The following is a 26,123-nucleotide window of genomic DNA, read 5'->3' as shown; positions in this document are numbered from 1 at the left end:
TATATATATATATATATATATATATATGTACACATACATATATATGGAATCTCACAACATGAATTCTTTTGTATCGGGTTTCTTTGGCTCAACATTCTATTTGTTTACTGAGTGAATGGTAAAGAGTGTGGATTTTATTCTATGTGCAAAAACATAATAATAAAATTCATTGGAGGGATACAACCACATTGGAGCACTGTTTGGCAGTATCTACTAAAGCTGAATATGTGCATGCCTTATGATTCAGCAATTCCTAGGTAAACACCCGACAGAAATGTGGGCCTATGTTCACCAAAGATACGAACATGAATGTTAATATCAGTCCCAAACTGGAAACCATCAGGAAAGCATTATTATTGCCCCATTTTACAGACGAAGAAACTGAGGCTCAAAGAGAAGTTGAATGACTTGCCCAAGATCATCCAGGTGATATATGACAGAACCAGGATTCAAACTGACTGATGAGGCCCTGGTAGGACTGCCCCTGCATGACTTTGCAGCCTTCTTGGGTACCACTCCTGTCTCTTCAGTCCTGTTATATTCCCCTTCATTTCGTTTGTTTGTTTGTTTTTGATTACAAGCCATGCTTGTGACTTTCTCAGGGTAAAAAAAAAAAGAAAAAATTAAAAAAAATTTAAAATAGTTTTACATTTACAGAAAATTTGCAAAGATAGTACAGAGAGTTCTGTATATCCCTCACCCAATTTCCCCCATTGTTGGCATCTTCCATTACCGAGGCACATTTGTCACAAGGGAAAAACCAATATTGGTATACTATTAAGAACTAAACTCCATATTTATTTGAATTTCACTACTAAATGTCCTCTCTCTCTCTCTCTCAGGATGATGTCCAGGAATCCACAGTGCATTTGGTTGTCAGGTCTCCTTCATCTCCTCTGGTCTGTGGTGGGCTGTCAGACTCTCCTTATTTCTCACGACCTTGAGAGTTTTGAGGAGGACTGCTCTAGTATTTTGTAGCTTGTCGTTTGATTTGGGTTTGATAACTTTTCTCCTGGTTTGACTCTTGTTATGGGTTCTTCAGAGGCAGACCACAGAGGTGAAGGGCCGTCTCACCCCATCATATGAGGTACACGCCGTCAACACGGCCTCTCACTGATGGCGTGAAACTTGATCACCAGTCAAGGGAGTGCCTGCTTTTATCTCCACCGAAAAGTTAATTCCCCATCTTGCCTTCCTGCTGTTCTTTGGAACACTCTGTTCTATGGAAGCAAAGACACTAAGCTCAGCCCACACTCCACGTCCAGGGAGGGGCATTGAGCTCTGTCTCCCAGAGGAGGGAGTATCCATGTAAATTACTTGGAATTCTTCTGTAAGGGAGATGTGTCTCTTCTCCCCCTGCCCCCTATTTGTTTATTTGTACCAGTATGGATATTTAGTTTATACTTTGGTTTATAATCCAACACAACATTATTTATGTAATTGCTTGCATTTTTTCCAGCTTTGGCGATTGGGATTCTTTCAGGTTGGCTCTTGTATCCCTTTGATATGCCCTCAACCTCCCTTTTTATTTATTTATTTTTTGGTGAATTTGTTTTTATTGAGGTATAGGAGATGGGTTGGGAAATGCCACCTTGGGCCATAACCACCCAGGAAATGTCCATTCTAATCTTCCTGGAATAGCTTTTGCAACTTTTTCTTGGAGCTGCTCTTATACCAGTAGCCTCTTGAGCTCCACTGCTGACCGGCACTTCCTCAGAAGAGAGTTTCTTCTTTTTCATGGAGACACTCCTGCCATTCACTGCCTTTTCAAGATTATTAACTGGCTCCTCTTTGGGGAAAGACATCTTCCTCTTGGGGAAACTTGTGCAGCCAGCAGTCTCTTCAAGATCACTACTAACCAGCTCCTCCTGGAAAAAGATTTTCCTTCCTGGGTTTGGAGTAAGAGACAGAGGGGTCTCCCATGCCATTCCCCTGAGGCGCCTCCTGGAGCTTTTGCTTTTTCTTCTGTTTGGGTCTCTCATCTGTCTCCTTACACTCCTCTAGAGTGAGTTGCAGCCGGTCGCCTCTTTTCCTTCTTTAAGTGTTTCTTCCCCTGCTTCTCCAGCTGCCTATAAATCTCTGCAGTTGCTTCCTCTTCCTGAACCATCACCCCCTTCAGGACATCCAGATTCTTGTGTGGACTCTCTCCTGTCTCATAGAACGACAGCCTCTCCTTGATCTGCTCTAAGCTTCTCCCCAAATACACTCGTAGAAGCAATCAATTCATGAAGCAATACTGCAGGGTGTTTGCCAAGTATAGGGAGATGTGGCCTTTGTTCTCAGCAGCTGCTTGGCCAATGAAAGTGGAAAATGAGTCCGTGTTTGGGGGTGTTTCCCCTTGTCTTCAGGGCTCTGGATGCTTGGTCTCTTTGCGGGGTCCTGGGAATCATTCAGACACCGGGACGGGCTGTCATCCCCAGAGCAGACGCCTGTACAGGGCAGGGAGCCATCCTCTGTTTTTTTGAGCATTTTCTCTTTCTTCTGGTGCTATAAGATTCTGCAGGCTCATCTTATGTTCTTGCTGCCCAGCTGCAGAATCAGCCATTTCTCCAAGGAGCCCTGGTTCCTTTTATTGGAAAATGACATTAGAAACCAAGATAGGGGCACTGGAATGTCACTGCTTCTAGGTCCTCCCAGCAGACAGAGCTATGAAATATATATACATAGGTATGCTAACTCATTGTATACACACATATTTCTACCTCTAGCCCTCTGTATCTATATTAAGTTAAACATGAATTCTTGCTGATGTCTCTGACTAGCCCAGTACACGTGGTTTATTCCAGTCTCCTTTTCCACTTGCTTATCTATAACTTTCCTCTCCAACAGAGAGAAACCCACCATCCATGTGATTATTAGTTCAACCCCAGTACACACACATAGCAGTTTCAGAATTGTGAGAAACAATTCTACTGACCAGAGTTCAGTGCTTATGCACAGTTTCCTTTGTCTTTAGCCTGATGGCTTCTGGTCAAAACACTGTTTTCCAAAGTTACTTAGGTCAGCTCTTTCCCCACCCTACTCCTTTCAGTGAGCTTATGTTATCCATTTGTAACACAGTTAGATTGTTTTGTCACAGTCTGGGATATCCCAAAGTCCTGGTTGATGTTTTTTAAATTTTCATATGCTACAGTCCACTCTTTGTACTGTAAAGTTCCGTGGGTTTTGACGGTTGCATAGCATCATGGATCTACCACTCCCAAATCACACAAGATAGTTCCATCACCTAAAAATTGTCCTTTTGTAGTCAACCCCTCTGCTTCCCCAGACCCCTGGCAACCACTGATCTGTTTCCTGACCCTACAGTTTTGTTTTTTTCAGAATGTCATACGAAAAAAGTTATACAATATGTAGCCTTGGTCTTGTGTTCTTTCACTTAGTAAAATGCATTTACTATTTATTCATGTTGATATGTGAATCAATAGCTCTGTCCTTTTTTATCATAGAATCCATCATGGGGATGAACCACAGTTTATCCATTCACCTACTGAAGAGCATCTTGGTTCAGGTTTGGTGATTATGATTGTGTACGGGCTTTTGTGTTAACATAAGTTCTGGTTCTCTTGGGGAAATACCTGGGAGTGCAACTGCTCCTGGCCTATACGATAAGTCTATATTTAACTTTATAAGAAACTGCCAAGCTGTCTCCCAAAATGGCTGTACCATTTTGCATTCTTGTAAGCAATGAGTGAGAGTTTCTGTTGCTCTACATCTTTGCTAGCATTTGGTATGGTCAGCTTTTTGGATTTTAGCCACTGTAATAGGTAAGCAGTGATATTTAATCGTTGTTTGAATTTTTATTTCCTTAATGACAAATTATGTTGAGCATCTCATCATATGCTTATTTGCTAGACATATATTGTCTTTGGTGAAGTGTCTGTTCAGATCATTTGCCCATTTTTTAATTGGGTTTCATGTTTTATTCTATTTGAGTTTTAACAGTTATTTATATATTCTGGATACAAGTTCTTTATATGTGATTTGCAAATATTTTCTTCATCTCTGTGGCTTGTCTTAATTCTCTTAACTGTGTCTTTTACAGAGAAAACATTTTACCTTTTTTTTTTTTTTTTTAAATCTGCTTCTGGTATTTTATCTAAAAACTCATCACCAAACCCAAGATCATGCAGATTTTCTAGAAGTGTTATAGTTTTGTATTTTATAATTAGGTCTATGATCCATTTTGAGGATTTTGAGAAAAGAGAGTTTTATTGTAAGGCAACCAAACCAGGAGACAGGAGAGAAAAGCTCAAATCTGTCTCCTTGAGTCTAAAGAGCTTGGGGTTTTTATGGGATTTAAACAAAGGGAGATGGACACAGTGATGTTATTTTAGTTGGCATATATCAATTGGCTATGCTTCGGCTTTAGGTGATAGGGAGTGTGCAGGCACGGGCCTGAGAAGCCAGCCGGGGTAAGCACAAACTGGCTATAAATGAGGGCCAAGCATCTGGTTACAGTAATGTTATAGATTGCTCAGTTAACATACGATAACAACTATAATAACAAGTAAAAGAAATAAGCAAAAATAACAGCTGCAATTACAAGCAGAACCGCTGTAGTCAGTGGTTGCAATGTGAAGTCTATTTCTCTCTTTTTTGCATATGGATATCCAGTTGTTCCAATCCATTTATTGACAAGACTGTCCATTCTCCATTGTATTACCAATGGCACCTTGGTGAAAAACCTGTTTCTGGGCTCTCTATCCTGTTCCTTCCTTGGAATGTCCCCTTTTCAAGGAGACCTTTGCCGGTCACACTATCTTAACTGGCCTCCCCTCCCTCTGTCACATTCTATCATCTCATCCTGTTGTATAGTGTCTGTAGCACTTACCACAACCTGACATTATCTTCTTTTCTTATGTATATAAATCCATGTGAACAGGGACTTCATCAGCCCTGTGATCTGCTGTTCTCTTAGTGCCTGGAGGAGTGGCTGGCTCAGGAAACGTTGGTGGGAAAAAACAATGATTCAATTCCCTTTTGATTTTTGTTTTTACCTAGAGGTGTTTTTACATAATGTCAGTGATTAGTATGGAGTCTTTAGGCAGGCATCCTGCGCTGCCAGTTCACGTTCTTTTACATGTAAATCTCTGTATCCTTTTCACTCTATAGCTATACCATGGTTTGTTATAGCAAATTTGTTCAGCTCTTTCACCTCTGGCCCTTTTTGTACTGTTATCAGTTTTTTGAAACCACAAATAGCAATGCTATGTGTATCCTTGTACATGACTTTTTAATATGGTGGTTTTCTTTCTTTTGGTGAATTTGCCCAAAGCAGAATTACCAGGGCAAGTTTTGTAGGTTTTGCTGGCTACAAATAGTCAGTCTGTGTTCCAAAAAGACTGAACCAATGCATAGTTCCACAGATTAGGTGTAAATGTATTTCCCCACGACTCCACTGACTTAGAGTTTTAGCAGAATATGTTCTTTGATTGTGTAGGGACATTACTTACTTTAAAAAAAAAAAAGTACACATGGTTTCCTGATATTTATATGAATAAATCTGAAAGTTTTAAATGGACTGTATTTAATATGATCTTGATGAGATACTGTTGTTAGAAAACGCCAATCAAATCTGGTAAGGCTGTGATGCTCTAGTACTGTTTAAGAAAAGTGTTCAGGCCAAGGAGAGGTTGTCTCATTGAAATCTACAAGGGTCACATTATACAAGAAAACTCCCTTCCTCTCCACCGCTCACTGCCCTGTCAAAATGCTTGTCAGCTCCAGGTACCAAGGCCTGGATCTTCCATCCTTTTCTTCAGTGAGTCCAGCCAGCAGTTCTCATACTGGTTGCACGTTAGCCTCATCTGGGGAGCTTTAAACAAATCCTGATGCCCAGGTTCCACCCCAGAGCTTGTGATTTAATTGCTTTGGGATGGGGCCTAGTTACCTGTATTTTTAAAAAACTGACCAGGGGATGCCAATGTGCTGCCAGGATTTCCAGCCTCAGTGCTTATCTAGTTGGTGTTCAATAAATGCTTGTTGAATGAATCAGTGACTGAATGTGACTTGACTGGGTAACTATGCACTTGTGCTAGTTTGGGGTGGGGGGAAGGGGTGGAAATCTGGTGAGGGGGATCAGGAACTTCTGTTCTCTAAGAGTAAGTGGCTTTAACTACTAAGGGCACTATCCTCACAGCCTTCTCTATCCTCAGAGATTTTCTGCCACCTGAAATGGAATTCTGAAGAATTAATTGCATTTTTAAAAATTGAGGTATCATTTTTTATACCATAACATTTACTCTGTTAAGGAGTAGAATTCAGTGGTGTTGAGTATATTCACAAGGTTATGTGGCTGTCAATACTATCTAATTTCAGAACATTTTTATCACTCCAAAAAGAAATCCCATACTCATGAGCAGCCACTCCCTTTTCCCCCCTACCCAGCCCCTGCCACACTCATCTACTTTCTCTCTCTATGGATTTGCCTATTCTGGACATTTTATATCAATGAAATCATACAATATGTGATGTTTCGTGTCTGGCTTCTTTTACTCAGCATTATGTTTTCAAGGTTTTTCTGTGTTGTAGCATGCCTCGGTACTTCATTCCTTTTTATGGCTGAATAACATTCCATTGTATGTATATACTATGTTTTGTTTATCCACTCGTTAGTTGATGGGCATTTGATTGTTTCTACTTCTTACCTATTATGAATAATGCTGCTGTGAATATTTGTATATAGGTTTTTGTATGAACATATGTTTTCAATTTTCTTGGGTTTATATCTAGGAGTGGAATTGCTGGGTTATATGATAACTCTGTGGTTAGCTTTCTCAGGAACTACCAAACTGTTTTCCAAAGTGGCTGCACCATTTTACATTCTCACCAGCAATATATGAGAGTTTCTATTTTTCCACATTCTGTCAACATTGGTGATTTAAAAAATTATATATTATTATTATTATAGCCATTCTAGTAGGTATGAAACGGTATTACAGTGTAATTTTGATGTGCATTTCCCTGGTGACTAATGGTATTGACCATCTTTTCATGTGCTTACTGGCCATTTGTTATCTTCTTTGGAGAAATGTCTATTCAAGTCCTTCGCCTATTTTTAAATTGGGTTATTGTCTTTTTATTATTGAGTTGTAAGAGTTCTTTATATATTTTAGACGTGATTTACACATATTTTCTCCCATTCTGTGGGTTGTCTTTTCACTTTCTTGATAGTGTCATTTGAAGCATAAAAGGTTTTAATTAATTTTGATGAAGTTCAATTTACCTATTTTTTCTTTGGTTGCTTGTGGTTTAGATGACATATCTAAGACACTATTGCCTAATGCAAGGTCACAAAGATTTACACCTATGTTTTCTTTTAAGAGTTTTATAGTTTTAGCCCTTACGTTTATGTCTTTGATCCATTTTGAGTTAATTTTAATATATGATGTGAAGTAGGGGTCCAACTTCATCCTTTTGCTTGTGGCTATCTGACTGTCCCAGCATCATTTGTTGAAAAGCCTGTTCTTTTCCCAGTGAACTATCTTGACACCCTTGTCAAAAAGCAATTGACCATAGATGTGTGGGTTTATTTCTGGGCTCTCAATTTTCTTCCATTGGTCTATAAATATATGTATCAATTGTTATGTCAGGACCACACAGTCTTCATTTCTGTAGCATTATAGTAAGTCTTGAAATTGAGAAGTGTGAGCCCTTCCACTTTGTGCTTCTTTTTCAAGATTGTTCTGACTACTCTAGGTCCCTTGCATTTCCATACAAATTTTAGAATCAACTTGTCAGTTTCTGCAAAAAATTTAGCTGGAATTTTGATAGAGATTGCATTGAACCTATGTATCACTTTGGGAAGCATTGCCGTCTAAACAATATAAGTCTTCCACCCAACAACAGTCCATTTATTTAGATCTTTATTTTTTTCAACGGTTTGTAGTTTTCAGTGTCCATCCTGCATTTCCTTTGTTAAATTTATTCCTAAGAATTTTATTCTTTTGATGCTATTGTAAATAGAATTGTTTTCTTAATTGTGGTTTTGGATTTTTAGTGTAAAATTTTTTATTTTGCAACCTTGTTGAGCTCATTTATTTGCTCTAACAATTTTTTTTTCTGCGTGTGAATTCTTTAGGGCTTTCTATATACAAGATCATGTCATCTGTGAATCGAGTTAGTTTTACTCTTCTTTCCCAATCTGGATGCCTTTTACTTCTGTTTCCTGCCTTGTTACCCTGCCTAGGACTTCCAGTACAATGCTGAATAGAAGTGGCGGGAGTGGACATCCTTGTCTTCTTCCTGATCTTGGGGAAATACATTAGCTGTGGGCTTTTCATAGTGCCCTTTAGCAAGTAGAGGAAGTTCCCTTTTATTCCTGATTTGTTTACTGTTTTTATCAGGAAAGGGTGTTGGATTTTATCACAGGTGTTTTTTTTTAAGTGAGGCCTCTGCCACCAGTTAAGTCTGACTCTTGTTCCAACCTTGTCCTCAACACAGCTGGTAAGGAGATGTGGGGCTGTTTTTTATTTTTGGCTAGGTTGACTGGAACCCCGTTATTCAAATTATTTATTTGTAAATAGGTGACAGTTGCACATGATAAAACAGAAGCAGATAGTAAAAAGGTTAACTGGGACAAGCGAGTATTCCTCCCAGCTCTGACCCCAAGTTCCCTGGTTTCTTTCTGCTTAGACAACTGCTTAGGCTCCTTTCTTTTCTTTTTTTTTTTTTTTAATTTGGGGATGAGGCTAAATTTATTAAAGTTTAAAAGGGAGGGGTTGATTTTTTTAAATTAAATTCAGTTATTGAAATATATTCATATACCATACAATCATCCATGGTGTACAATCAGCTGTTCATAGTACCATCTTATAGTTGTGCATTCATCAGTCCAATCTATTTTTGAACATTTTCCTTACACCAGAAAAAATCAGAATAAGAATAAAAAATAAAAATAAAAAAGAACAAATTCATCCTCCCCATCCCACCCTATTTTTCATTTAGTTTTGTCCCCATTTTTCTACTCATCCATCCATACACTGGATAAAGGGAGTGCAATCCACAAGGTTTTCACACTCACACTGTCACCCCTTGTAAGATACATTGTTATACAATCATCTTCAAGGGTCCAGACTACTGGGTTGGAATTTGATAGTTTCAGATATTTACTTCTATTCCAATACATTAAAACCTGAAAGGTGTTATCTATATAGTACATAAGAATGTCCACCAGAGTGACCTCTTGACTCTGTTTGAAATCTCTCAGCCACTGAAACTTTATTTCATTTCATTTTGCATCCCCCTTTTGGTCAAGAAGATATTCTCAATCCCATGATGCCAGATCCAGATTCATCCCTGGGAGTCATATCCTGCATTGCCAGGAAGATTTACACCCCTGGGAGTCAGGTCCCACGTAGTGGGGAGGGCAGCAAGTTCACCTGTCGAGGTGGCTTAGTTAGAGAGAGAGAGAGAGGGCCATATCTGAGCAAAAAAGAGGTACTCAGGGGGAGACTCTTAGGCACAATTATATGCATACTTAGCCTCTCCTTTGCAGTAACGAGCTTCATAAGGGCAAGTCCCATGATAGAGGGCTTGGCGTGTCAAACCGCCAGTTATCAATGTTTGTGACAGCATCAGCATCAGTCCAGGTGAGGAAGTCCAACATGTTCGCATTTTCTCCCAGCTCCTCAGGGGGACCCTGCAAATATATTTTTATTCTCTGCCCAAATTACTTTGGGACGTGTCACTATTTCACTCCAACCCATACAAACCTACCATATCTCACCTCCCAAAGTTCCACGTAAGTGTACTGTTTGAACAAACTGACTGTAGAGTTATACTGTTTAGAAAATATAGATCCTGCACCAAATAGACATCCCTTCCCTTGGTCTCACGTGGAAGTTGAAGTTTTAAAACACAGTCAGTTTCCACCTTTACCTTTGGCCCAGTGTGCCCTGGTCTTAACCAGATCTGTTTCATTCGTATTGCTAATTGAAGTCTGGGATCTTTTTTAGCTTTTTTTTTTTTTTAACAGTTGCTGTATACGCTAATACTGACATTTATATCTGCCAAGCTCTAGCTCTGAGTTTCAGGTGTCACATGGATACCCAATGTTCCAGAGACCAATCAGGTTATACACTAAGAGATCAGCATCTCAAAATTTGGAGATAGCCATTACAATTCAGAAATAGATTTGACTGCTGTAAGAGCTGTAATCGTTCCCCTGTTAGGCTGTGTTCTAAGATTCAATTCTGAGTTTACACATTGTAGTTAGTCCATATTGGTGAGGCATCATAGTGTTTGCCTTTGTTTCTGGCGTACTTTACTCAAAATGCTGTGTATAGGATCCATTCACCTCCTTGCATGTCTCATAGCTTCACTCCTTCTTGTAGTTGCTCAATATTCTATTGTATGCATACATTACAGTTCACCATTCTGTTCCTCAGTCTATGTACCCTTAGGCCACCTCCACCCACTGCAAATCATGAATATTGCCTCCATGGACACCAGTGTGCAAATGTCCATTCATGTCTCTGCTCACAGATCTTCCAATTACATATCCCGTAATGAGGCTGCAGGACCTTATGGCTCCCACATACTTAGCTTTTTGTGGAACCACCACACTGACTCCAGAAAGGCTACACCATTCTGCCTGCTCATCAACAGTAGATAGGTACATCCCTCTCTCCATGTTTTCTCCAACACTTTTACTCATATTTATATTTTTTTCCTACAATTCTATAGAGTTATATTCACATACTATGCTTGTTTCTTTACCCATTATGTGTGACTGCTTTCCTGCTACAAGGGCAGAGGTAAAGAGTTGATACAGAGACCTTATGGCCCACAAGTTCTAAATATTTTCTATCTGGCTTTTTACAGAAAAAGTTTGGTGATTCCCTTTTAGACTATTTATAATAGCAAATGATGCAGCTATGAGTATCCGTTTGTGTGTGTGCATATGCAATTTTGCACAGTGAATGAAATTCCTATAAATGGAATTGCTAGGTCTCAGCATTTGTCATTTTGATAGATATTACCAAGTAACCCTCTAGAGAAGTTCAACCAATTTACACTTCCTCCAGCAGTACATGCTTGGGCCTATTCCCCCACATTCTCCAATTACCAGCGTGTTAATAAACTTGATACTTGCCAATCTGATAAGTGAATCATGGTGCTCATTGGAATCTTAATTGGTCTTTCTCTTATTATGAACAAGGTTTAGCATCTTTTTATAAATTTAAAATCATTTTGTATTTTAAAAATCCCAAGAAATCTTCCTGTGTCCTGAGTCCTCATATATCTGAATATGATCAAAAGGGGAAATGTTAGATTGTATCTATGGTAACAGAATAAAATAAAAAAAAAAAATCCATGGAACTACACTACACAGTGAACCCTAAATTAAAGCACTGACTCTAATCAATAGTACCATTACAAACATGTGCTATTATCAATTGTAACAAATGTTCCACATCAAAGCAAGGTGTTGGTTGTAGGTTGGTATATGGGCATCCTCTATTTTATTCGTGATTGTTCCGTAAACCCACAACTTCTCTAATAGAAAAAAGGAAAAGAAAAATAAAAAAATTAAAAAAAGAAAGAAAACTTCCCCGTCCTAAGCCCTCCCTGCTCGGTGGACTCGGGACTCCCGGCCTGGCCACAGCCTCGCCGCGGGATGGAGGGCGTGGCCCGGGCGGGAGGCGGGCACCGTGGACCCCTCCATTCACCCCCTCTTCCCTCCCAGGCCGCGGAGCCCCGCCCCGAGCCCGCCCCGAGCCCGCCCCCTGCCGCCCTGGGCGGAGCCCGCGGCCCGATGGGAGGTGCTGGGCTGCTGATTTATTCTAGTCCGGGAGGAGGAGGAGTCAGAACTCGGCCAGTCTGAGCAGCCGAACCGTCCCGACCCCGCGCCCGGCGTCCCCGCAGCATGCCGGGTCCCTGCCGGCTGGCCGCGCTCTGCGGCGCGCTGCTCTGCGCCTCCGGACTCTTCGCCTTCTCGGGTGAGTCGATCGCGCCGCCCTCTCTGGCCCTCGCCCCACCTCTCCGAGCTGCTCGGAAGTTCGCCGTGGCGCCCTCCCCGCACCGCCACTGTTTACAAACTTCAGCCAAGTGCGGGCGCCGGGCGGAGGGGCCACTTCTCTGGCTGTGCGGGGGGCGGGACGCGCGCGGGTCTCCTGTCTCTGCACCGGTGGGTTTGGGGCAGTGATGGAGGCTCGAGGTTTGGGCGGGGACGCGGGACGCTGGGTGACAGACAGCCCTGCCGCTTCCAGGTTTGTGGCTTACACATAACAAAGGAATCCTCTATGTTGGGCCTTTCTTTTCCCATCTGTAAAATGAGACCATTGAACTTGATGTGTCTCGAACCCCTTCCACCGGGAAGACTCTGGGACTTTTGTATTGACCAGTCTTCTCCAACTAACTTTCCCCAGCCACTCCCAACCTCTTCCAGACTAGAAAGACAGTTCATTGTTGTTGTTGTTTTTGCCTGCGCTCTTCCCCCCGCCGGAGGTGTCTGTTCCGTTGAGGGACGGCCTGGCAAAAGGGAATGGTGGGGGCTCCAGGTGAGGCCCTGGAGGGGGCCCAGAGTCTGGGAAGCCACTGGGAAAAGGGCTGCCACCTGCCCTGGAGTCTCCTGACTCCCTCAGGTGGCCTTGGCCAGCGGCTATCTTCCCCGGTCTCCTCCTCCTCCCCCTCCTCCCTCCTCCTCCCCCTCCTCCCTCCTCCTCCCCACCCTCCTCCTTCTCCTCCCCTGCCTGCTCTGGAGCCTTGTGCAGGCTGGTGATGGGGGTACCTCTGGCTGTAGGGCTCATGGGCTGGCCATTCCCTGTACCCTGGGGATGCTGGGGGTGAGAGTCAGGCACCCCCTTCATCATTTTCTCATAGAAATGGGATTGGCCCAAGCAAGGGAGCTCACGGCTGGGCCCTGGCCTTGGGGTCCTGCCACCAGTCTGACCCCCAGCTGGAACTGAGGCCTTAAGGGCAGTCCAGACTCGGGGACTGGGGAGCCCCTGGCTCTCCCCAGCAACCGTGAAAGTCAGCTGGGCCCTCGCAGTCCTCTTCCACTCTGCCTCTCTGTCCTCTTAATCTGAGCCCTGGCAAAATGCCCCTGGGGAAATCTCTCAAAGAGCAGGACCATGGAATCCCAAAGGAGGTTTTGTCGAGGGTGAGCTGGCTTTTTCTGGAAAGGGGAAGCACTTTGTGCAGGGAGTGCAGGCCCTGTCAGTCTAAGGCCTGGCTTTGTTGAGGACACCTTGCTCTTTTTTCCCCCTTTATTCCCCCTGGACCATTTTGCCCCTGAGGGTGGGGTTGGGAGGGGGAGGAAGAGGGGTTGGATCCCTTTGGGGCAGGAGCCCAGGATGCTGGCCATTCCCAAGCCTCTGTAGCAGTGCTCGCAGCCTCCCAGGTCAGGGGAGGGGATTAACCTGCTATTTAAAGCCAGTGACTAATAGCTGCTTGGGAGCCGCCTTAAACTCCTGAGGCCCCAGCTGAGAGCTCTGTTGCGCATTGATGGTACTCCCTTCCCTGGAGCTAGGGCTGAGATTTCTGGGGCTTTGGGATTTCAGGAGGACCCTCCAGCCTGGGATGGGGTGACTTTGAGGGAGCAGAAAAGATTTCTCCTGTCTTACTGCAAATGATGGGTTGGGTGTGGGGCCTGGGGCGGCCTTTTGGGGATGCTAAGATCAGCCAGAGAACCCTTATTGGGTGGAGCAGATCCAGTGGGCTTCAGTTCACTGGTGGGCACCAGAGTCAAGGAACCAGGGACAGGCTGGGGTGAGGTGGGCTTCTGGGCTGGGGGTGGAGCAGGATCTGGCGCAGGGTTCAGACCTAAAACCCAAGTGCTTATTTTACCCCGAGCATGCTCCTGTCCCTCCTCCTGTGTTGTTGCTTGTGCGCGGCTCATAGGCACATCTGTCACCCAGGCCCCTGACTGGAAGCCCTGGTGTCCTCTCCAGCCCTCCTTCCATCTCTTCAGTCCTTGCTCCCCCGTGTCTCTCAAATCCATTCTTCCTCCCTGGCCCCGTTGCCCTGACTTTCCCTCTCCCAGATGCCTGTGACAGCTCTTCCATCCAGAAGCGGCAGCCAAGAGGGATCTTTTGGCAGCTCCGAGCCTCCTCCTTACCTAAGGGGAGTCCATCAGCATTTCTGCAGACAGGACATTTTTTTTTTTTTTTTAAACCAGCTTTATTAAGATATAATTCACATACCCGACAATTCCCCCATTTAAAGTGAGTTGTAATTCAGTACCTTTTTAGTATATTCACAGAGTTGTGCAAGCACTACCACAATCTAATTGTAAAACATTTTTGTGCCCCTCAAAAGAAATCCCTTACCCGTTGGCATCACTCTCCACTTCCCCCGCCCCCAACATTCCCCAGCCCCAAGTAACCACTAATTTATTTTCTCAGACCACCAAATTTAACATAGGTAAATTGATCATAAATCCTCAAAATGTACTCCTGATGTCTGGACCATGATGTAAAATTTGATAGGTAACTGTCATGCTTTACCAGTTCGTACTGTAGAAACGCAAATGCAGGGCCTGAAGCAGCAGCTCTGGGGACTGTTTGATCCGGTACTTACAAGAATTAGATGCACATTTAACAGGAGAGGCTTGTTTGGTCTTACCCGTCACTACTTACTTTTCATTATTGCTGTTGATGCGCCCTTTAGCAGTTTATACTTTGTTAGTACAGGGTAACTGAAAAACTCACAACCTCTATTAACAATTGTGAAAAGTTCCTGGTAACAATCTGGAGGGGTGTTTGCCCCCTGGAGAATATCACGAATTAAGAATTATGTGAGTAGGTCATTCAGCAGCTTTCGCGTGCCTTTTCTTTTTTTTTTTTTTTTTTACTTGTTTTTTTTTTATCTTCATTTTATTGAGATATATTCACATACCACGCAGTCATACAAAACAAATTGTACATTTGATTGTTCACAGTACCATTACATAGTTGTACATTCATCACCTAAATCAATCCCTGACACCTTCATTAGCACACACACAAAAATAATAAGAATAATAATTAAAGTGAAAAAGAGCAATTGAAGTAAAAAAAGAACACTGGGTACCTTTGTATGTTTGTTTGTTTGTTTCCTTCCCCTATTTTTCTACTCATCCATCCATAAACTAGACAAAGTGGAGTGTGGTCCTTATGGTTTTCCCAATCCCATTGTCACCCCTCATAAGCTACATTTTTATACAATTGTCTTCGAGATTCATGGGTTCTGGGTTGTAGTTTGATAGTTTCAGGTATCCACCAGCTACCCCAATTCTTTAGAACCTAAAGAGGGTTGTCTAAAGTGTGCGTAAGAGTGCCCACCAGAGTGACCTGTCGGCTCCTTTTGGAATCTCTCTGCTACTGAAGCTTATTTCATTTCCTTTCACATCCCCCTTTTGGTCAAGAAGATGTTCTCCGTCCCACGATGCCAGCTCTACATTCCTCCCCAGGAGTCATATTCCACGTTGCCAGGGAGATTCACTCCCCTGGGCAGACAGGACATTTTACAGCATTCTCCTTCCTAGAATTGGAAATGACTTCCTCACTCCCACCTGGCACTGGAGAATCTCTGTGACTTTTTTTTCCTGGTGGACAGTGGTGGGGAGGCTGAAGGAAGGTTCAGAGGTCTGCCAGATGCAAAGTCTAAACTTGTCAATCTTAGGGTCCCTCCTTGTCTGGCCCCAGTCAACCTTTCAGCTGCTTCTTGCTTTCCTGTAACACACATGTCCTTCCACACTTTTGCTTTTCTTCAAAATATTCTTCCCTCATTCCCCAACCTGGCATATTCCTACCCTGTCTTTTAGACCCAGCTCAAATATCCCCTTCTCTGCAAAACATCCATCTCCTTGGAAGAAATCACACCTCTAGTTGCCCCTCGTGCACACTCACCCACCTGTGCCCATGGCGCCTGTCATGATCTGTTGACTTGTCCATGTCTTTGCTGTTACCCTCGAGGCCTGGATATGCCTGATTTCTCTGTCTCGGGGGCCCAGCAATTGTGTGGTAGTTGGCCCTCTCAGTGATTATTAAATGAGTGACTTGCTGGTCCTGAGTCGGGGCTGCCATTGCAGGTGACTTCTGCGACTCCAACCAGTGCCTGAATGGTGGGACCTGCTTGGTGGGCACAGAGGATGCCTCTTTCCACTGCATCTGCCCCGAGGGTGTCACAGGACTCATTTGCAACGAGACTGAGGAAGGTACCTGCCCTGGTCCTTACCTGCTGCCCCATCCTCCCAGCTCCAAGTCCCCGGGTCCTCTGCCTTCTGGGCTGTGCTGTCCCTGAAGCGGGCATTGGTTCCGCAGCCCATCTTCTGTTGTTGGCCAGATTTCCCTGGAAATTTCCAGGCTTCTGGGAGAGCTGGGTGCTTTCCTAGCATGGGCCAGTTCACCTACGTGTGACTGTCCCTGGCTCCAGGGTGGCCTGGGCCCAATCAGGCAGAGTGGGGGAGGAGGGTCACAGGGGAGAGATGGGCCCTGGGTTCAGTTTAGGGTGGAGGGTCCTTGAGGGTGAGGTCCATCTGTTCCTGACTGTCCCCAGCTCCTGAATGAAGATGCCTGTCTTACCTCCTTTCCAGGTCCCTGTCACCCCAGCCCCTGTCTCCACAATGCCGAATGCCAGGTGGTTGACAGCTCGCACCGAGGGGATGTCTTCATGCAGTACATCTGTAGGTGCACCCAAGGCTTCATGGGCACCCACTGTGAGATCGGTGAGTGTCCGGGGCTGCCTGCTGCTGGGGACAGACTGTGTGCCAGAGGCCACGTGCTGGCCCTGTGTCAGGGCTCCTCTGGGTAGCTTGAGGGTGGGACAGAGCCTTGGCTGGGCCAAGGGGAGAGAAGGGGCCCTGTCACCCCTCCCTGGGGTTCTTTCCGCCTGGGCCTCTCTCCTGGGGCTACAGGCCAGGCCTAATGTTGCTCAAGGGAAGTGGTGACCCTGGAGGTCATGGGAGTGTGCTGTTTCCTGGGTCAGTGTGAGCCAGTTGCAGAGCAATGGGGTTAAGTCTTGGGATCTTTCTATCAAGAAGGGAAAGCAAACAACATTCCTCATCTTTTAGGGCCTGAGGATCTGACAGTGCTGGCTCTGATTTAATCCATGGCCTTGTCACAGAGCTGGGGGAGGAGGGAGTGTTCTGGGTTGTTGGGCTGTCAGAGGCCCGGTGTGTGCCAAGGGGCCGACCCAGCTGGGCCTGCTTGGCTGTACCCACAAGGCCGACATTGCCGTTAGCAGCTCTCCACATAGTCCTCGCTCCCCCTCCCAGCTTAGCTGGAGTCCCTCCAACCCTGTGCTCCCAACCAAACGGGGTGCCTAGGTCCTCAGCTGGGCCTGGGGTACGGTGGAGTTGGGGTCGGGGGGCCCCTGGTTTCTGCAGTCCAGTGGACCACGCCACTGAGCATCTTGGGCAGGGGCCAGGCAGTGCTTCAGGCAGACGTGGGATGGCCTTGACGTTTGCTGACCTACAGAGGGAGGAGGGAACACTGGGGCAGCCTGGGGCCTTAGTGGGGAGCAGGTAGAGGGCCTGGAATACCCTTTACCTCAGAGGAGGCAGCACTGAGGGCCTGTGCCATGGGCTCTGGATTGAGGCCATGGGCTCTGGATTGAGGCATCCTCTGTGCCCACCAAGCAGGTCCCACCATTCTCGATTGAGATGCTGGGTGTCTTGGGCATGTTTGTGCAGGGGTACGGGGTGGGGGGTGTCCTTGAGGCAGCCACAGCCCCCAGTGGGACCAGCTGGGCTGACTGACTACCATGCTGGGGGCTGAGGTAAGCATGGGTGTGTCAGAGCTGAAATTACCCACCTAGCTCTGTTTGGGCTCCTTGGCTCAGGGTCTACCCCAGGCTGGATATGGTGGCATCTGGGGCAGGAGGCAGGGGGTGACCATGCAGGCCCCCCGAGGGAGTCCTTTCCCTCCCCTCCTTGTTTGTTATGTGACATGTTTCCTTGGAGCCAGCAAGGACCTTGCAGGGCCAAAGAATGCATGTTGGGATGCTAAGGGTGTGGGGGGCACAGTGGGGTGTGGGGCAGTCCTGGGGGTGGACATGGCTGGGGTTCTGGTTCTGGCTCTGGTCTTGGTGTCTGGCCTCTACCTGTGACCTTGCTGGCGCTGCCCCATGAGGGAAAGCTGCCCTGGGCTCTGCATGGCAGCCGGACGGCCCCAGTGCATAGTGTGGGATTCCTGGATTGGTGTTGGGGGGCCTGGTGGTCACTGTCCCGACTCCACACCCCCCACCTGGTGCCACATTGCTGGGGTCATGGTGAGGCTGATGGGGCCCTGGGCAGGGGCAGGTTCCTGGATGGCTGGGTCAGGGTTAGCAGGTGGAAGGGGCAGAGGGTAAAAGGGAAAACAGAATGGTGTTCACGCCCCTCCCCGAAATTTCCTGCCAGTGGGATTCTAGAAAAATCCAGGCAGACACTTCTTGCTTATTACTTGATGTAATAAGCACCTAGTTTTCACTGCCATCCGAGGTGCCCCATCTCCCAAAGCCACCCTACTGAGGAGACCTGGGCTGGGCTGGGGCAAGGGATGGTGGCCTCCCTGGAGGGGGAGGAGGGAGGCAGGGGAAGAGGAAGTCAGGGAGCAGCCACCCCCCCAGCGCCCCAGAATAATTGCCACTTGATATCCTGTGACAACAAGCCCCCACCACAGCCTGGAGGGGGGTTCATCTATCAGTCGTGGTGGGCCCCTGGGTCCCAGCCCCTCGGTGGGTGTCTCTGTGCCTCACCCCAGCCTTGCCTCACCCCTCTCACCAGTGCCTCCTCTTGTACACTGCCCTCACTGTCCCTCTGTGCTCGCCGCTCTGGGTGAAGGTTCTGAGGGCTCCCTGGCTCGGACTGTTTTATTCTCTTGTCTTGGAGTTCCGGCCGGGCCCCTGGCCCCTGCCGGGTGGCTGCCTAACTTCTGTCTCGCTCCCGGCAGGCTGCATCATGCCACTGGGCATGGAGGCTGGGGGCATTGCCGACTCCCAGCTCTCCGCCTCCTCTGTGCACCTGGGCTTCTTGGGTGTGCAGCGCTGGGGCCCGGAGCTGGCCCGCCTGCACCTCACGGGGATCGTCAATGCCTGGACAGCCAGCAACTATGATAGGAACCCCTGGATCCAGGTATGGAGAAGAGTCCACCAGACTCCATAAGGGACAGCCCCGGGGCAGAGGGATGGAGATATAACCAGGGCAGGGGAGAAGGTGGGGTGAGTGTCTGCATTAGGGAGGGTCCCTAACTGGAGTCCAGATAGCAAGGGAGCAGTTTCTCATGGGTAAAAGGAAAGGGCCTGGAGTGGGTAGGTGGGATGTGGGTGGTGGGAGAGACCCCCGTCTGTGGAAGGGCTGTTTGCATGGTTTAGGCCTCTGGGGACCTTGCCCCTCCTTGGTGCATTTCCATGAGCACCAAGTCCAGAGTCCTGAGAGGACAAGATGAGAAAGTCCCCTGCCAGCCGCCCCTCCTTTGTCCTGCTTGGGTTGTTCCCTGGCTGGGTGAGGGGAGTGAAGGGGGTGGATGGGCCTGGATCTTGGGTGGAAAGAACGTGGGAGATGTAGGTGCCGCCCTCCCTGCACCATGTCCAGGTGAACCTTCTGCGGAAGTTGCTGGTGTCAGGCGTGTTGACACAGGGCGCCAGTCACATGGGCCGTGCCGAATACGTGAAGTCCTTCAAGGTGGCCTACAGCACTGATGGGCGCAATTTCCAGTACATCCAGGATGCAGATGGGACTAAGGACAAGGTAGGCTTTCTTGGAGTTGTAAAGAAGGGCTGTGGTCAGCACCCCCTGCAGCTCCTAGCACTGTGTGAGGGACTCCAATGAGGGGAGTGTACCCTGGGTGATTGGCCATGCGGTGCATCCCGATTCCCAGAAATTGGGAGACCCAGATTGTGCCCATGTGCCATGGCTGCAAGTAATAGCCCCACTTTATAGTTGAGAACATCGAGGCTCAAAAAGGTGAAATGACATGTTGAGAGTAGCTGTGGTGGACAACTGGGATTCTCGGTGCACCAGGGCCACCATGTACAGTTGTGCAGTTTGTACACTGCTCAAGGATGCAATTACTAAGTGGGGACCATGCACAATGCATGTCGTATGTTTGCACACTTCCATCTCTTGGAAAGTTGTCATAATAAATGAAGTATATTGAAAAAGGAGTGCCTTTTCCTAATTTGCACAGAGGCACCTTATAGGTTAGAGGTGGCTCTGTGTGAAAGACAAGTTTATGCCCAGGCCCCCATGATGACCGAGGAGGCTGTAAGAAGCAGAGTATGTTGGAGGATGTGAGGTGACTGGAGAAAGAGCTGATATCTAAGCTCCTGCTGACTCTCAGTCTCCACCCTCCCAGCCCCACTTCTTCTCTACCTCCCAGGCAGACTCAGTCCTCTAATCTGCCCCTTCCCTCCTAGGTATTTGTGGGTAACAAGGACAGCTACGACCTGAAGACCAACTTGTTTGATACCCCTCTGGAGGTACAGTACGTGAGGCTGGCCCCCATGTCCTGTCACCGCAGTTGCACCCTCCGCTTTGAGCTCCTTGGCTGTGAGTTGCATGGTGAGTGCCGGGGGCTGTGGCCGATCCTAGGAGACAAGCTGAGAACAGGGCAACAAGGCACAAGGGCAGGAGATGCCTGCTTGAGGGCTCACCTGGCTGTCAGCAGCCTTGCCCAGGCTCGCTTGTTGTGTGCCAGCCCGTGGCCCTGGGCATTGCAATCGGTAGAGAAAGAAGACGTGACCTCAGTAGGGAGGCTATGTAGTTTTCGAAGTATTTTCACTTACTTTGGTTGGTTCCTTAAGCTTCCAGAATATATAGCATTACATATTTTGCAGACATCAGCTCCCTGCGGGCAGGGAGTTTGCTTTGTTCACTGCTGAATCCCCCCTGCCTAAAACTGCCTAGATCATATGAGCTCAAATATTAGATGAGTGAGTGGCTGAATGAATGAGGAAACTGAGGCCTGGCTAGTTTATTTATCAAGAGCACATGGTTAGTTGGCAGATGTTAAAACTTTGACTAGATTCCTGGACTCCTGAAACCTTCCCAAGGTCAGGGCTTTTGCCTCAAACTTCCTATAGTCTGCAGTCAAAAGATACATCGAAGTTTCTAGCACCACAGAGCTGGTGATTCCTGCTGCTTTTTCCAGGAAGATTTCCAGATGAAGCAATGGGGGCACCAGAAATGGCCTGGCCAGGAAAACTCAACAATGGGAAAGTCAGGGTGGGGGCAGGCTGCATCCAGGTGTTTTCAGAGCCACCCGTCCAGTCCAGCTCAGCCCCGCGTCCCTCTCAGGGTCTGGGTCTTTCCCTTCCTTTGCAGCCACAGTGCCACATGCTGGCTCCCACTGGAACTGGGGCTTGCTAGGCTCTGCTGCAGAGTAGCTTTTCTTACCCCAGAAAGCAAACTACTGCCTTTTTTATTGCCTCTTTTACCCAAGACCTGCCCACCTGTGCCCCCTCTTTCCCTCTCTTGTACCTCTTCCTGTTCTCCTGTTGCAGATACCACCCAACACCGTTCTTAACTGAGTCCCATGCTTATCTGGGTTTAGTCTTTTTTCTTTTAGTGTGAACTTAAGTCAGCATGTCTCCCAGGGTCACTGCCTTAGTCGTTTTAGGTGGGGAGTAAAAGACTTTGCCTCCTGCTAAAAAGCATTTTAGGCAACTGGTAAAGGACAGAGCCAAGTCCGTGGGGGTCCCTCCCTGTGCTCCCCCCACTTGGAGTCCCTCACCACTTGCTTTATAGCCTGAAGCCTTTGGCTGTTGAAGTGGCCTGCGGCTGGCCAACCCCAGGAAGGGAAGGGCAGCCCGTGGGATTGCCCCATATGGTTGACCTGTCTGTCTCCCTCAGGGACTGGGCCACTGCCTCTCTCTAATGGGACTCGCAGTTGGCAGAAGAAAGTGCACGTGGGCATGTGTGTGTGCATGTGTGTGCATGTGCGTGTGTGGGCCTGGATGCATGTGCTATGTGTGTGCATGTGTGTGTGTTTGTATGTGGGCCTGGAGCCAAGGTCGGGGTCATTTCCTGGGGATTCACAGAGGGGCTGGTGGCCTGCACCAGGATTCCTCTTCGCAGGCACAGTCCCCTTGGTGAATTGATTATTTAATTCATCAGATACTTACTAAGGTATTTATTAAGCTCCTACTGAGAGTCTGGCTCTTGGGGACCATATCTGTGAGATCCTTGACCTCATGCAGCTCGCATTCGAATGAGGGAGACAGACCCAAGACAGAGCAAATAAATGAAAGGTCAAAAGAGCTATAAAGGATAAACTAGAGGAGGGGAGGGAGAGGGGCGGTTCAGGGATGCTCTGCTGGGATGGCGTTTGAGGGGAGGCTTGACTGATGGGGAGCCATGAGAAGAGATTGGAAAGAGCAGGCCAGGTGGATGGATGGGTGAGTGCAAAGGCCCTGGGGCATGTTGAAGGATAGGAAGTCACTGGAGCTAGAACCTAGGGAATGAGGGAGAGAAGGTGGGTTATGAGGCTAAAGTAGACAGAGCCAAGTCTTACAGATCATTTTAGGGATTTAGGTCTTTATCCTCAGACCAGGGGGTAGCCATTGTGGGGAGAATGCTAATAGGACATGATGAGATATTTGTATCTTGGCTCTGTGGGAGATTGGGGCAGAGGGCCATTGTATATGAGAGGGGAGACTTGTGGGAGGATCATGTGGTCGTCCAGTTGAGAGATAGTGATGGTTTGGATCAGGGTGGGTGGATTCAGTGGACTGGGTGGGTTACAGCCCTCTACACAAAGCGTGGTCTACAGACCAGTAGTATTAGTATCCCTAGGAGCTTGTTAGAAATGCAGACACCCAACCCCATTCTGGAAACAATTCTCATTTTAATAAGGTCCCCAGGTGATCTGTGAGAAGCATGGTTGTAGGACCTCCTCATTTTACAATTTTACATTTTACAATCCTGGCTCATGCCCCAATGCTACTCCCAATTGCATTTTCCCCAGAAGAATGTCTGATTTTCTGGGGAGGCCCAGAAGTGAGGGGAGCACAAACTGCTGGAAGCAGATGATATGTTGCAGGGTCCACTTTGAACAAATTGACCTTCCCTTTGACCTGCTTCAGGGATCCCCAGGTCTGGAGCCAAGAAACTAGCCACTTACCAGCTCCATAGCATTGTGTGCTCTTTATGGGAGGAGGGGTTGGTTCCGGGTGCCCTGCTAAGACAGTACAGTAGGGTGATCGGCAGGTATTGCAGGCAAATGTCTTTAATGCAAAGGATGCAAGCATCCGAGGAGACAGTGACGTGAAGCGCCATATCATGGAACCTGCTCCAGATGGAGGTGTGCCTTTCCTGCTCCCTCCCTCAATTCCCCGAAGGGACAAGCAGTTGTGGGGTGGGGGTTCTCCTGGGGTTTTACTCCTGCTCGGGCCTCTTTTGGCCACAAGCAGGCCACTAAGCAGGGGCAGACAACTACTGTGAAATGACACACATACTTCCGAGTGTTTGGGGTGGGCCTGAGTGAAACAAAGGCAGCTTCTCAGGAGCAGCCCTCACAGCCCAGGAAGGTTTGTTGAGTCTGTGAAGGCCCTCTGGGATACCGGGGGAGAGGCAGAGGGGAGACAGGACCCTTCTTAGGCCCCAGGAATGTCAGGGTTTCATCGCTGGGCAGGCTTTCACCTGTCACTGGGGGGTGTGGGTGGTGGTGATGACATCACAGCAGTTAGGAGAGTGTGTGTCTCAGGCACAAGGCTTAACACCACTTGGCCTCAGTTTCCTCCTCTGTAGGATGGGGCTATTGATACCTACTTCATATAGTTTTGTGTGGCAGATTAAATGATGGAAGTAAGCAATGACTAACTGGAGGCGGTGGTTGGTAATGTTCTTGACCATAATCGGAGAGGAGGGAGTCCCGCCCAGGAGAGGTGACCAGGAGAGGCTTCTTGGAGTAGGTGTCTTCTTGCACGTTAGGCCTTGAATGAAGGTGGGAGGAGGTTGAGTTGGGGCTGCCCTGGTGCTGAGGGAGAAGAGTGGTGGGTGGGCGGTTTGGGGGTGGGAGCTGAGGTCAGTCCTCTGAGGTAGAGAGGACAGAGGGAGTGGGTGGGGCCGGCAGTGAGAAAGTAGAGCAGTTGGTTCTGAAAGGTGGAAGGAGCATCTTTCTGCTGTCCTCAAGGATATCGGGCTGGTCAGGAGCCACAAAGTTTCTCCCCCTTCATCCCCTGTTCTCACCCCTCACCCCCAGGAAGCTGTGGACCCTAAGCTCTGGTTGACAGCCCCCCTTGCTTGGCAGGATGCTCGGAACCCCTGGGCTTGAAGGACAACATCATCCCTAACAGACAAATCACAGCCTCCAGTACTTTCAAGACTTGGGGCCTGAGTGCCTTCAGCTGGTTTCCCTTCTACGCACGGCTGGACAGGAAGGGCAAGTTCAACGCCTGGACTGCCCAGAGCAACAATGACCGAGAGTGGCTGCAGGTGGGCCGGCCCCGCCTGGGGTGTGGGGCTGGGCCCGAGTTGGAGCTGCCAGGTCTTTGACCTCCACCCAGCCCTGGTTTCTGCTCTCTATAAGAAGGAGTTTCTGAAAAACTTTCTTTTCCTCTGAAAGTTTTTCTCTTTCTTCTCCCCAAGTGTCCCACCTTTCTTCTGATCCTTTAACTCCAGAGAAAGGGGGGGAGCTGAGTGCTGCTTCCACCAAGGCTCCCAAGTGGAGAAAGGACATGTGTTTGTGAGTGTGTGTGTGTGTGTGAGCGCGTGAAGGGATAGAACCACCCCCATTGGCTGCCCCAGGGTTGACAGCTGGACACGATGGAAGGGGACACTTGACCTAAGCATCTTGGGACTCCTGCCTGAGCAAAGAACGCATATTCTCTGACACAGTGTCTGAGAACCCAGGGCAGCCCTTGGATTTTGCTAAAACTGGGAAACATACAGAGAGTTACAGAAAACCAGAGCGCCACCGCATTTTGTCAGTGAGGAAACAGTCCCAGTATGACTAGGGTTTGCCTGGGCCTGCCTGCTGGCTGGCAGCAGGTTGGGTTTGGAGCTTGGGTCTTGGGGCTGCTTGTCCAGGGGCAGCTGGCAGATTTCCCCAGGACAGTTCGGGGCTGGGGCCAGGAGGCCTGTCTCAGGCGCCAAAGGAGCATGCTGTGGAGTTGGTTTCTGCGAGTAGCTGCCTGCCACTGGGCTTTGTCAGGACCCAAGTAGGGCTATCCACAGGGGGCCTTTAGAACAGCCCGTGCTCCTAGAGGCTCATGGCCTCTTCCGTCCCTGTGCAGGGCGGGCCCAGGCTCTAATATCTGGAGCTTCACCTTCAGTGAAGTGCTAGCACAGTGCTGGCAAAGAGGTGGTATTATTTATGCCCATTTTGTAGATGAGGAAACTGAGGCTCAGCCAAGTGAAGTAGCGTTCCCTAAGCTGAGATTCAAGCCCCCGTGTGTCTCCACCACCTTTCTTGAGATGATCCAAGGAAAGAAAATGCAATTTGTTTCTCCCGTAGATTGACCTGGGCTCCCCGAAGCGGGTGACGGGCATCGTCACCCAGGGGGCCCGTGACTTTGGCCACATCCAGTACGTGGCAGCCTACAAGGTGGCCTACAGTGACGATGGCAAGAACTGGACTGAGTACAGGGAACAGGGAGCCATGGAAAGCAGGGTGAGTGTCTACCCACTGCCTTCCTCGCGCCACTCTCGGGGTGCCCTGGAAGCCTGACCTCGGGCCAGGGGTCCTTCTGACACCCCCTCTGCTTCCAGATCTTCTCTGGCAACTTTGACAATAACTCCCACAAGAAGAATGTGTTTGAGACGCCCATCCAGGCCCGCTATATCCGCATCCTGCCCGTGGCCTGGCACAACCGCATCACCCTGCGTGTGGAATTGCTGGGCTGCGAGGGGTAGGCCCACCTGCTGCTCGGGTGTAGTGACGGGAGGGTCCGCAGGGTCGGGGGAGGAGGTGGGTGGGCTGGGTGGGGGACCTCTGTGCTGGTTCTTCACCCTCAGAGTACACAGGCAGCTTCCAAAATATATTTATATTCTCCACTGGAACTCTCACTGTGGTCCATCATTGCTTCGTCGTAATGGGCTTTGGCTCCACCCTGATCCCACCTGAGCCCAGCATTTGTAGGGTCACCTGCCTGCGTACAAATAGCTATAACTCTTCCCCTCAGTTCTCCACCCTCCATACCCCTTGGGCACTGGGCCAGAGCTGCTGCCCCAGCCGTCAGCAGGGTGAGGGGCCTGGAGTGTGCCCGATTCAGAGGCA

General features: G+C 48.0%; 1 protein-coding gene, 1 non-coding gene and 1 pseudogene across 2 annotated transcripts; 1 reads left to right on the top strand and 2 right to left on the bottom strand.

Moving 5' to 3' along the window:
• Positions 1-1,623: 1,623 nt before the first annotated feature.
• Positions 1,624-11,871, bottom strand: LOC119532732 (annotated as a pseudogene).
• LOC119533730 lies at positions 2,385-2,470 on the bottom strand. Its single transcript, XR_005216839.1, has one exon. It is a non-coding gene; the product is annotated as a small nucleolar RNA SNORD86 (small nucleolar RNA).
• On the top strand, positions 11,788-25,814 carry MFGE8 (milk fat globule EGF and factor V/VIII domain containing). The gene is made up of 9 exons (XM_037833010.1): positions 11,788-11,942; positions 16,016-16,141; positions 16,520-16,651; positions 18,858-19,039; positions 19,499-19,654; positions 20,323-20,467; positions 24,156-24,340; positions 25,362-25,517; positions 25,616-25,814. The coding sequence occupies exons 1-9, from the start codon at positions 11,870-11,872 to the stop codon at positions 25,757-25,759; spliced, it is 1,299 nt and encodes a 432-aa protein (XP_037688938.1). The 5' UTR covers positions 11,788-11,869; the 3' UTR covers positions 25,760-25,814.
• Positions 25,815-26,123: the final 309 nt, after the last annotated feature.

Source organism: Choloepus didactylus, chromosome 4, assembly GCF_015220235.1.
Source record: "Choloepus didactylus isolate mChoDid1 chromosome 4, mChoDid1.pri, whole genome shotgun sequence".
In the NCBI taxonomy this organism is placed as follows: Eukaryota; Metazoa; Chordata; class Mammalia; order Pilosa; family Megalonychidae; genus Choloepus; species Choloepus didactylus.
Note: the sequence above shows the minus strand (reverse complement) of the source record. Positions and strands in the feature narration are given on the sequence as shown.

What these genes read in the sequence shown, in the direction of transcription:
- MFGE8 (XM_037833010.1), top strand. Translation starts at nt 11,870, where the DNA reads ATGCCGGGTCCCTGCCGGCTGGCCGCGCTCTGCGGCGCGCTGCTCTGC. An exon ending in CCTTGGCTGTGAGTTGCATG is followed by an intron (nt 20,468 to 24,155) that starts GTGAGTGCCGGG and finishes CTTGCTTGGCAG; the next exon opens with GATGCTCGGAACCCCTGGGC. An exon ending in AGGGAGCCATGGAAAGCAGG is followed by an intron (nt 25,518 to 25,615) that starts GTGAGTGTCTAC and finishes CTCTGCTTCCAG; the next exon opens with ATCTTCTCTGGCAACTTTGA.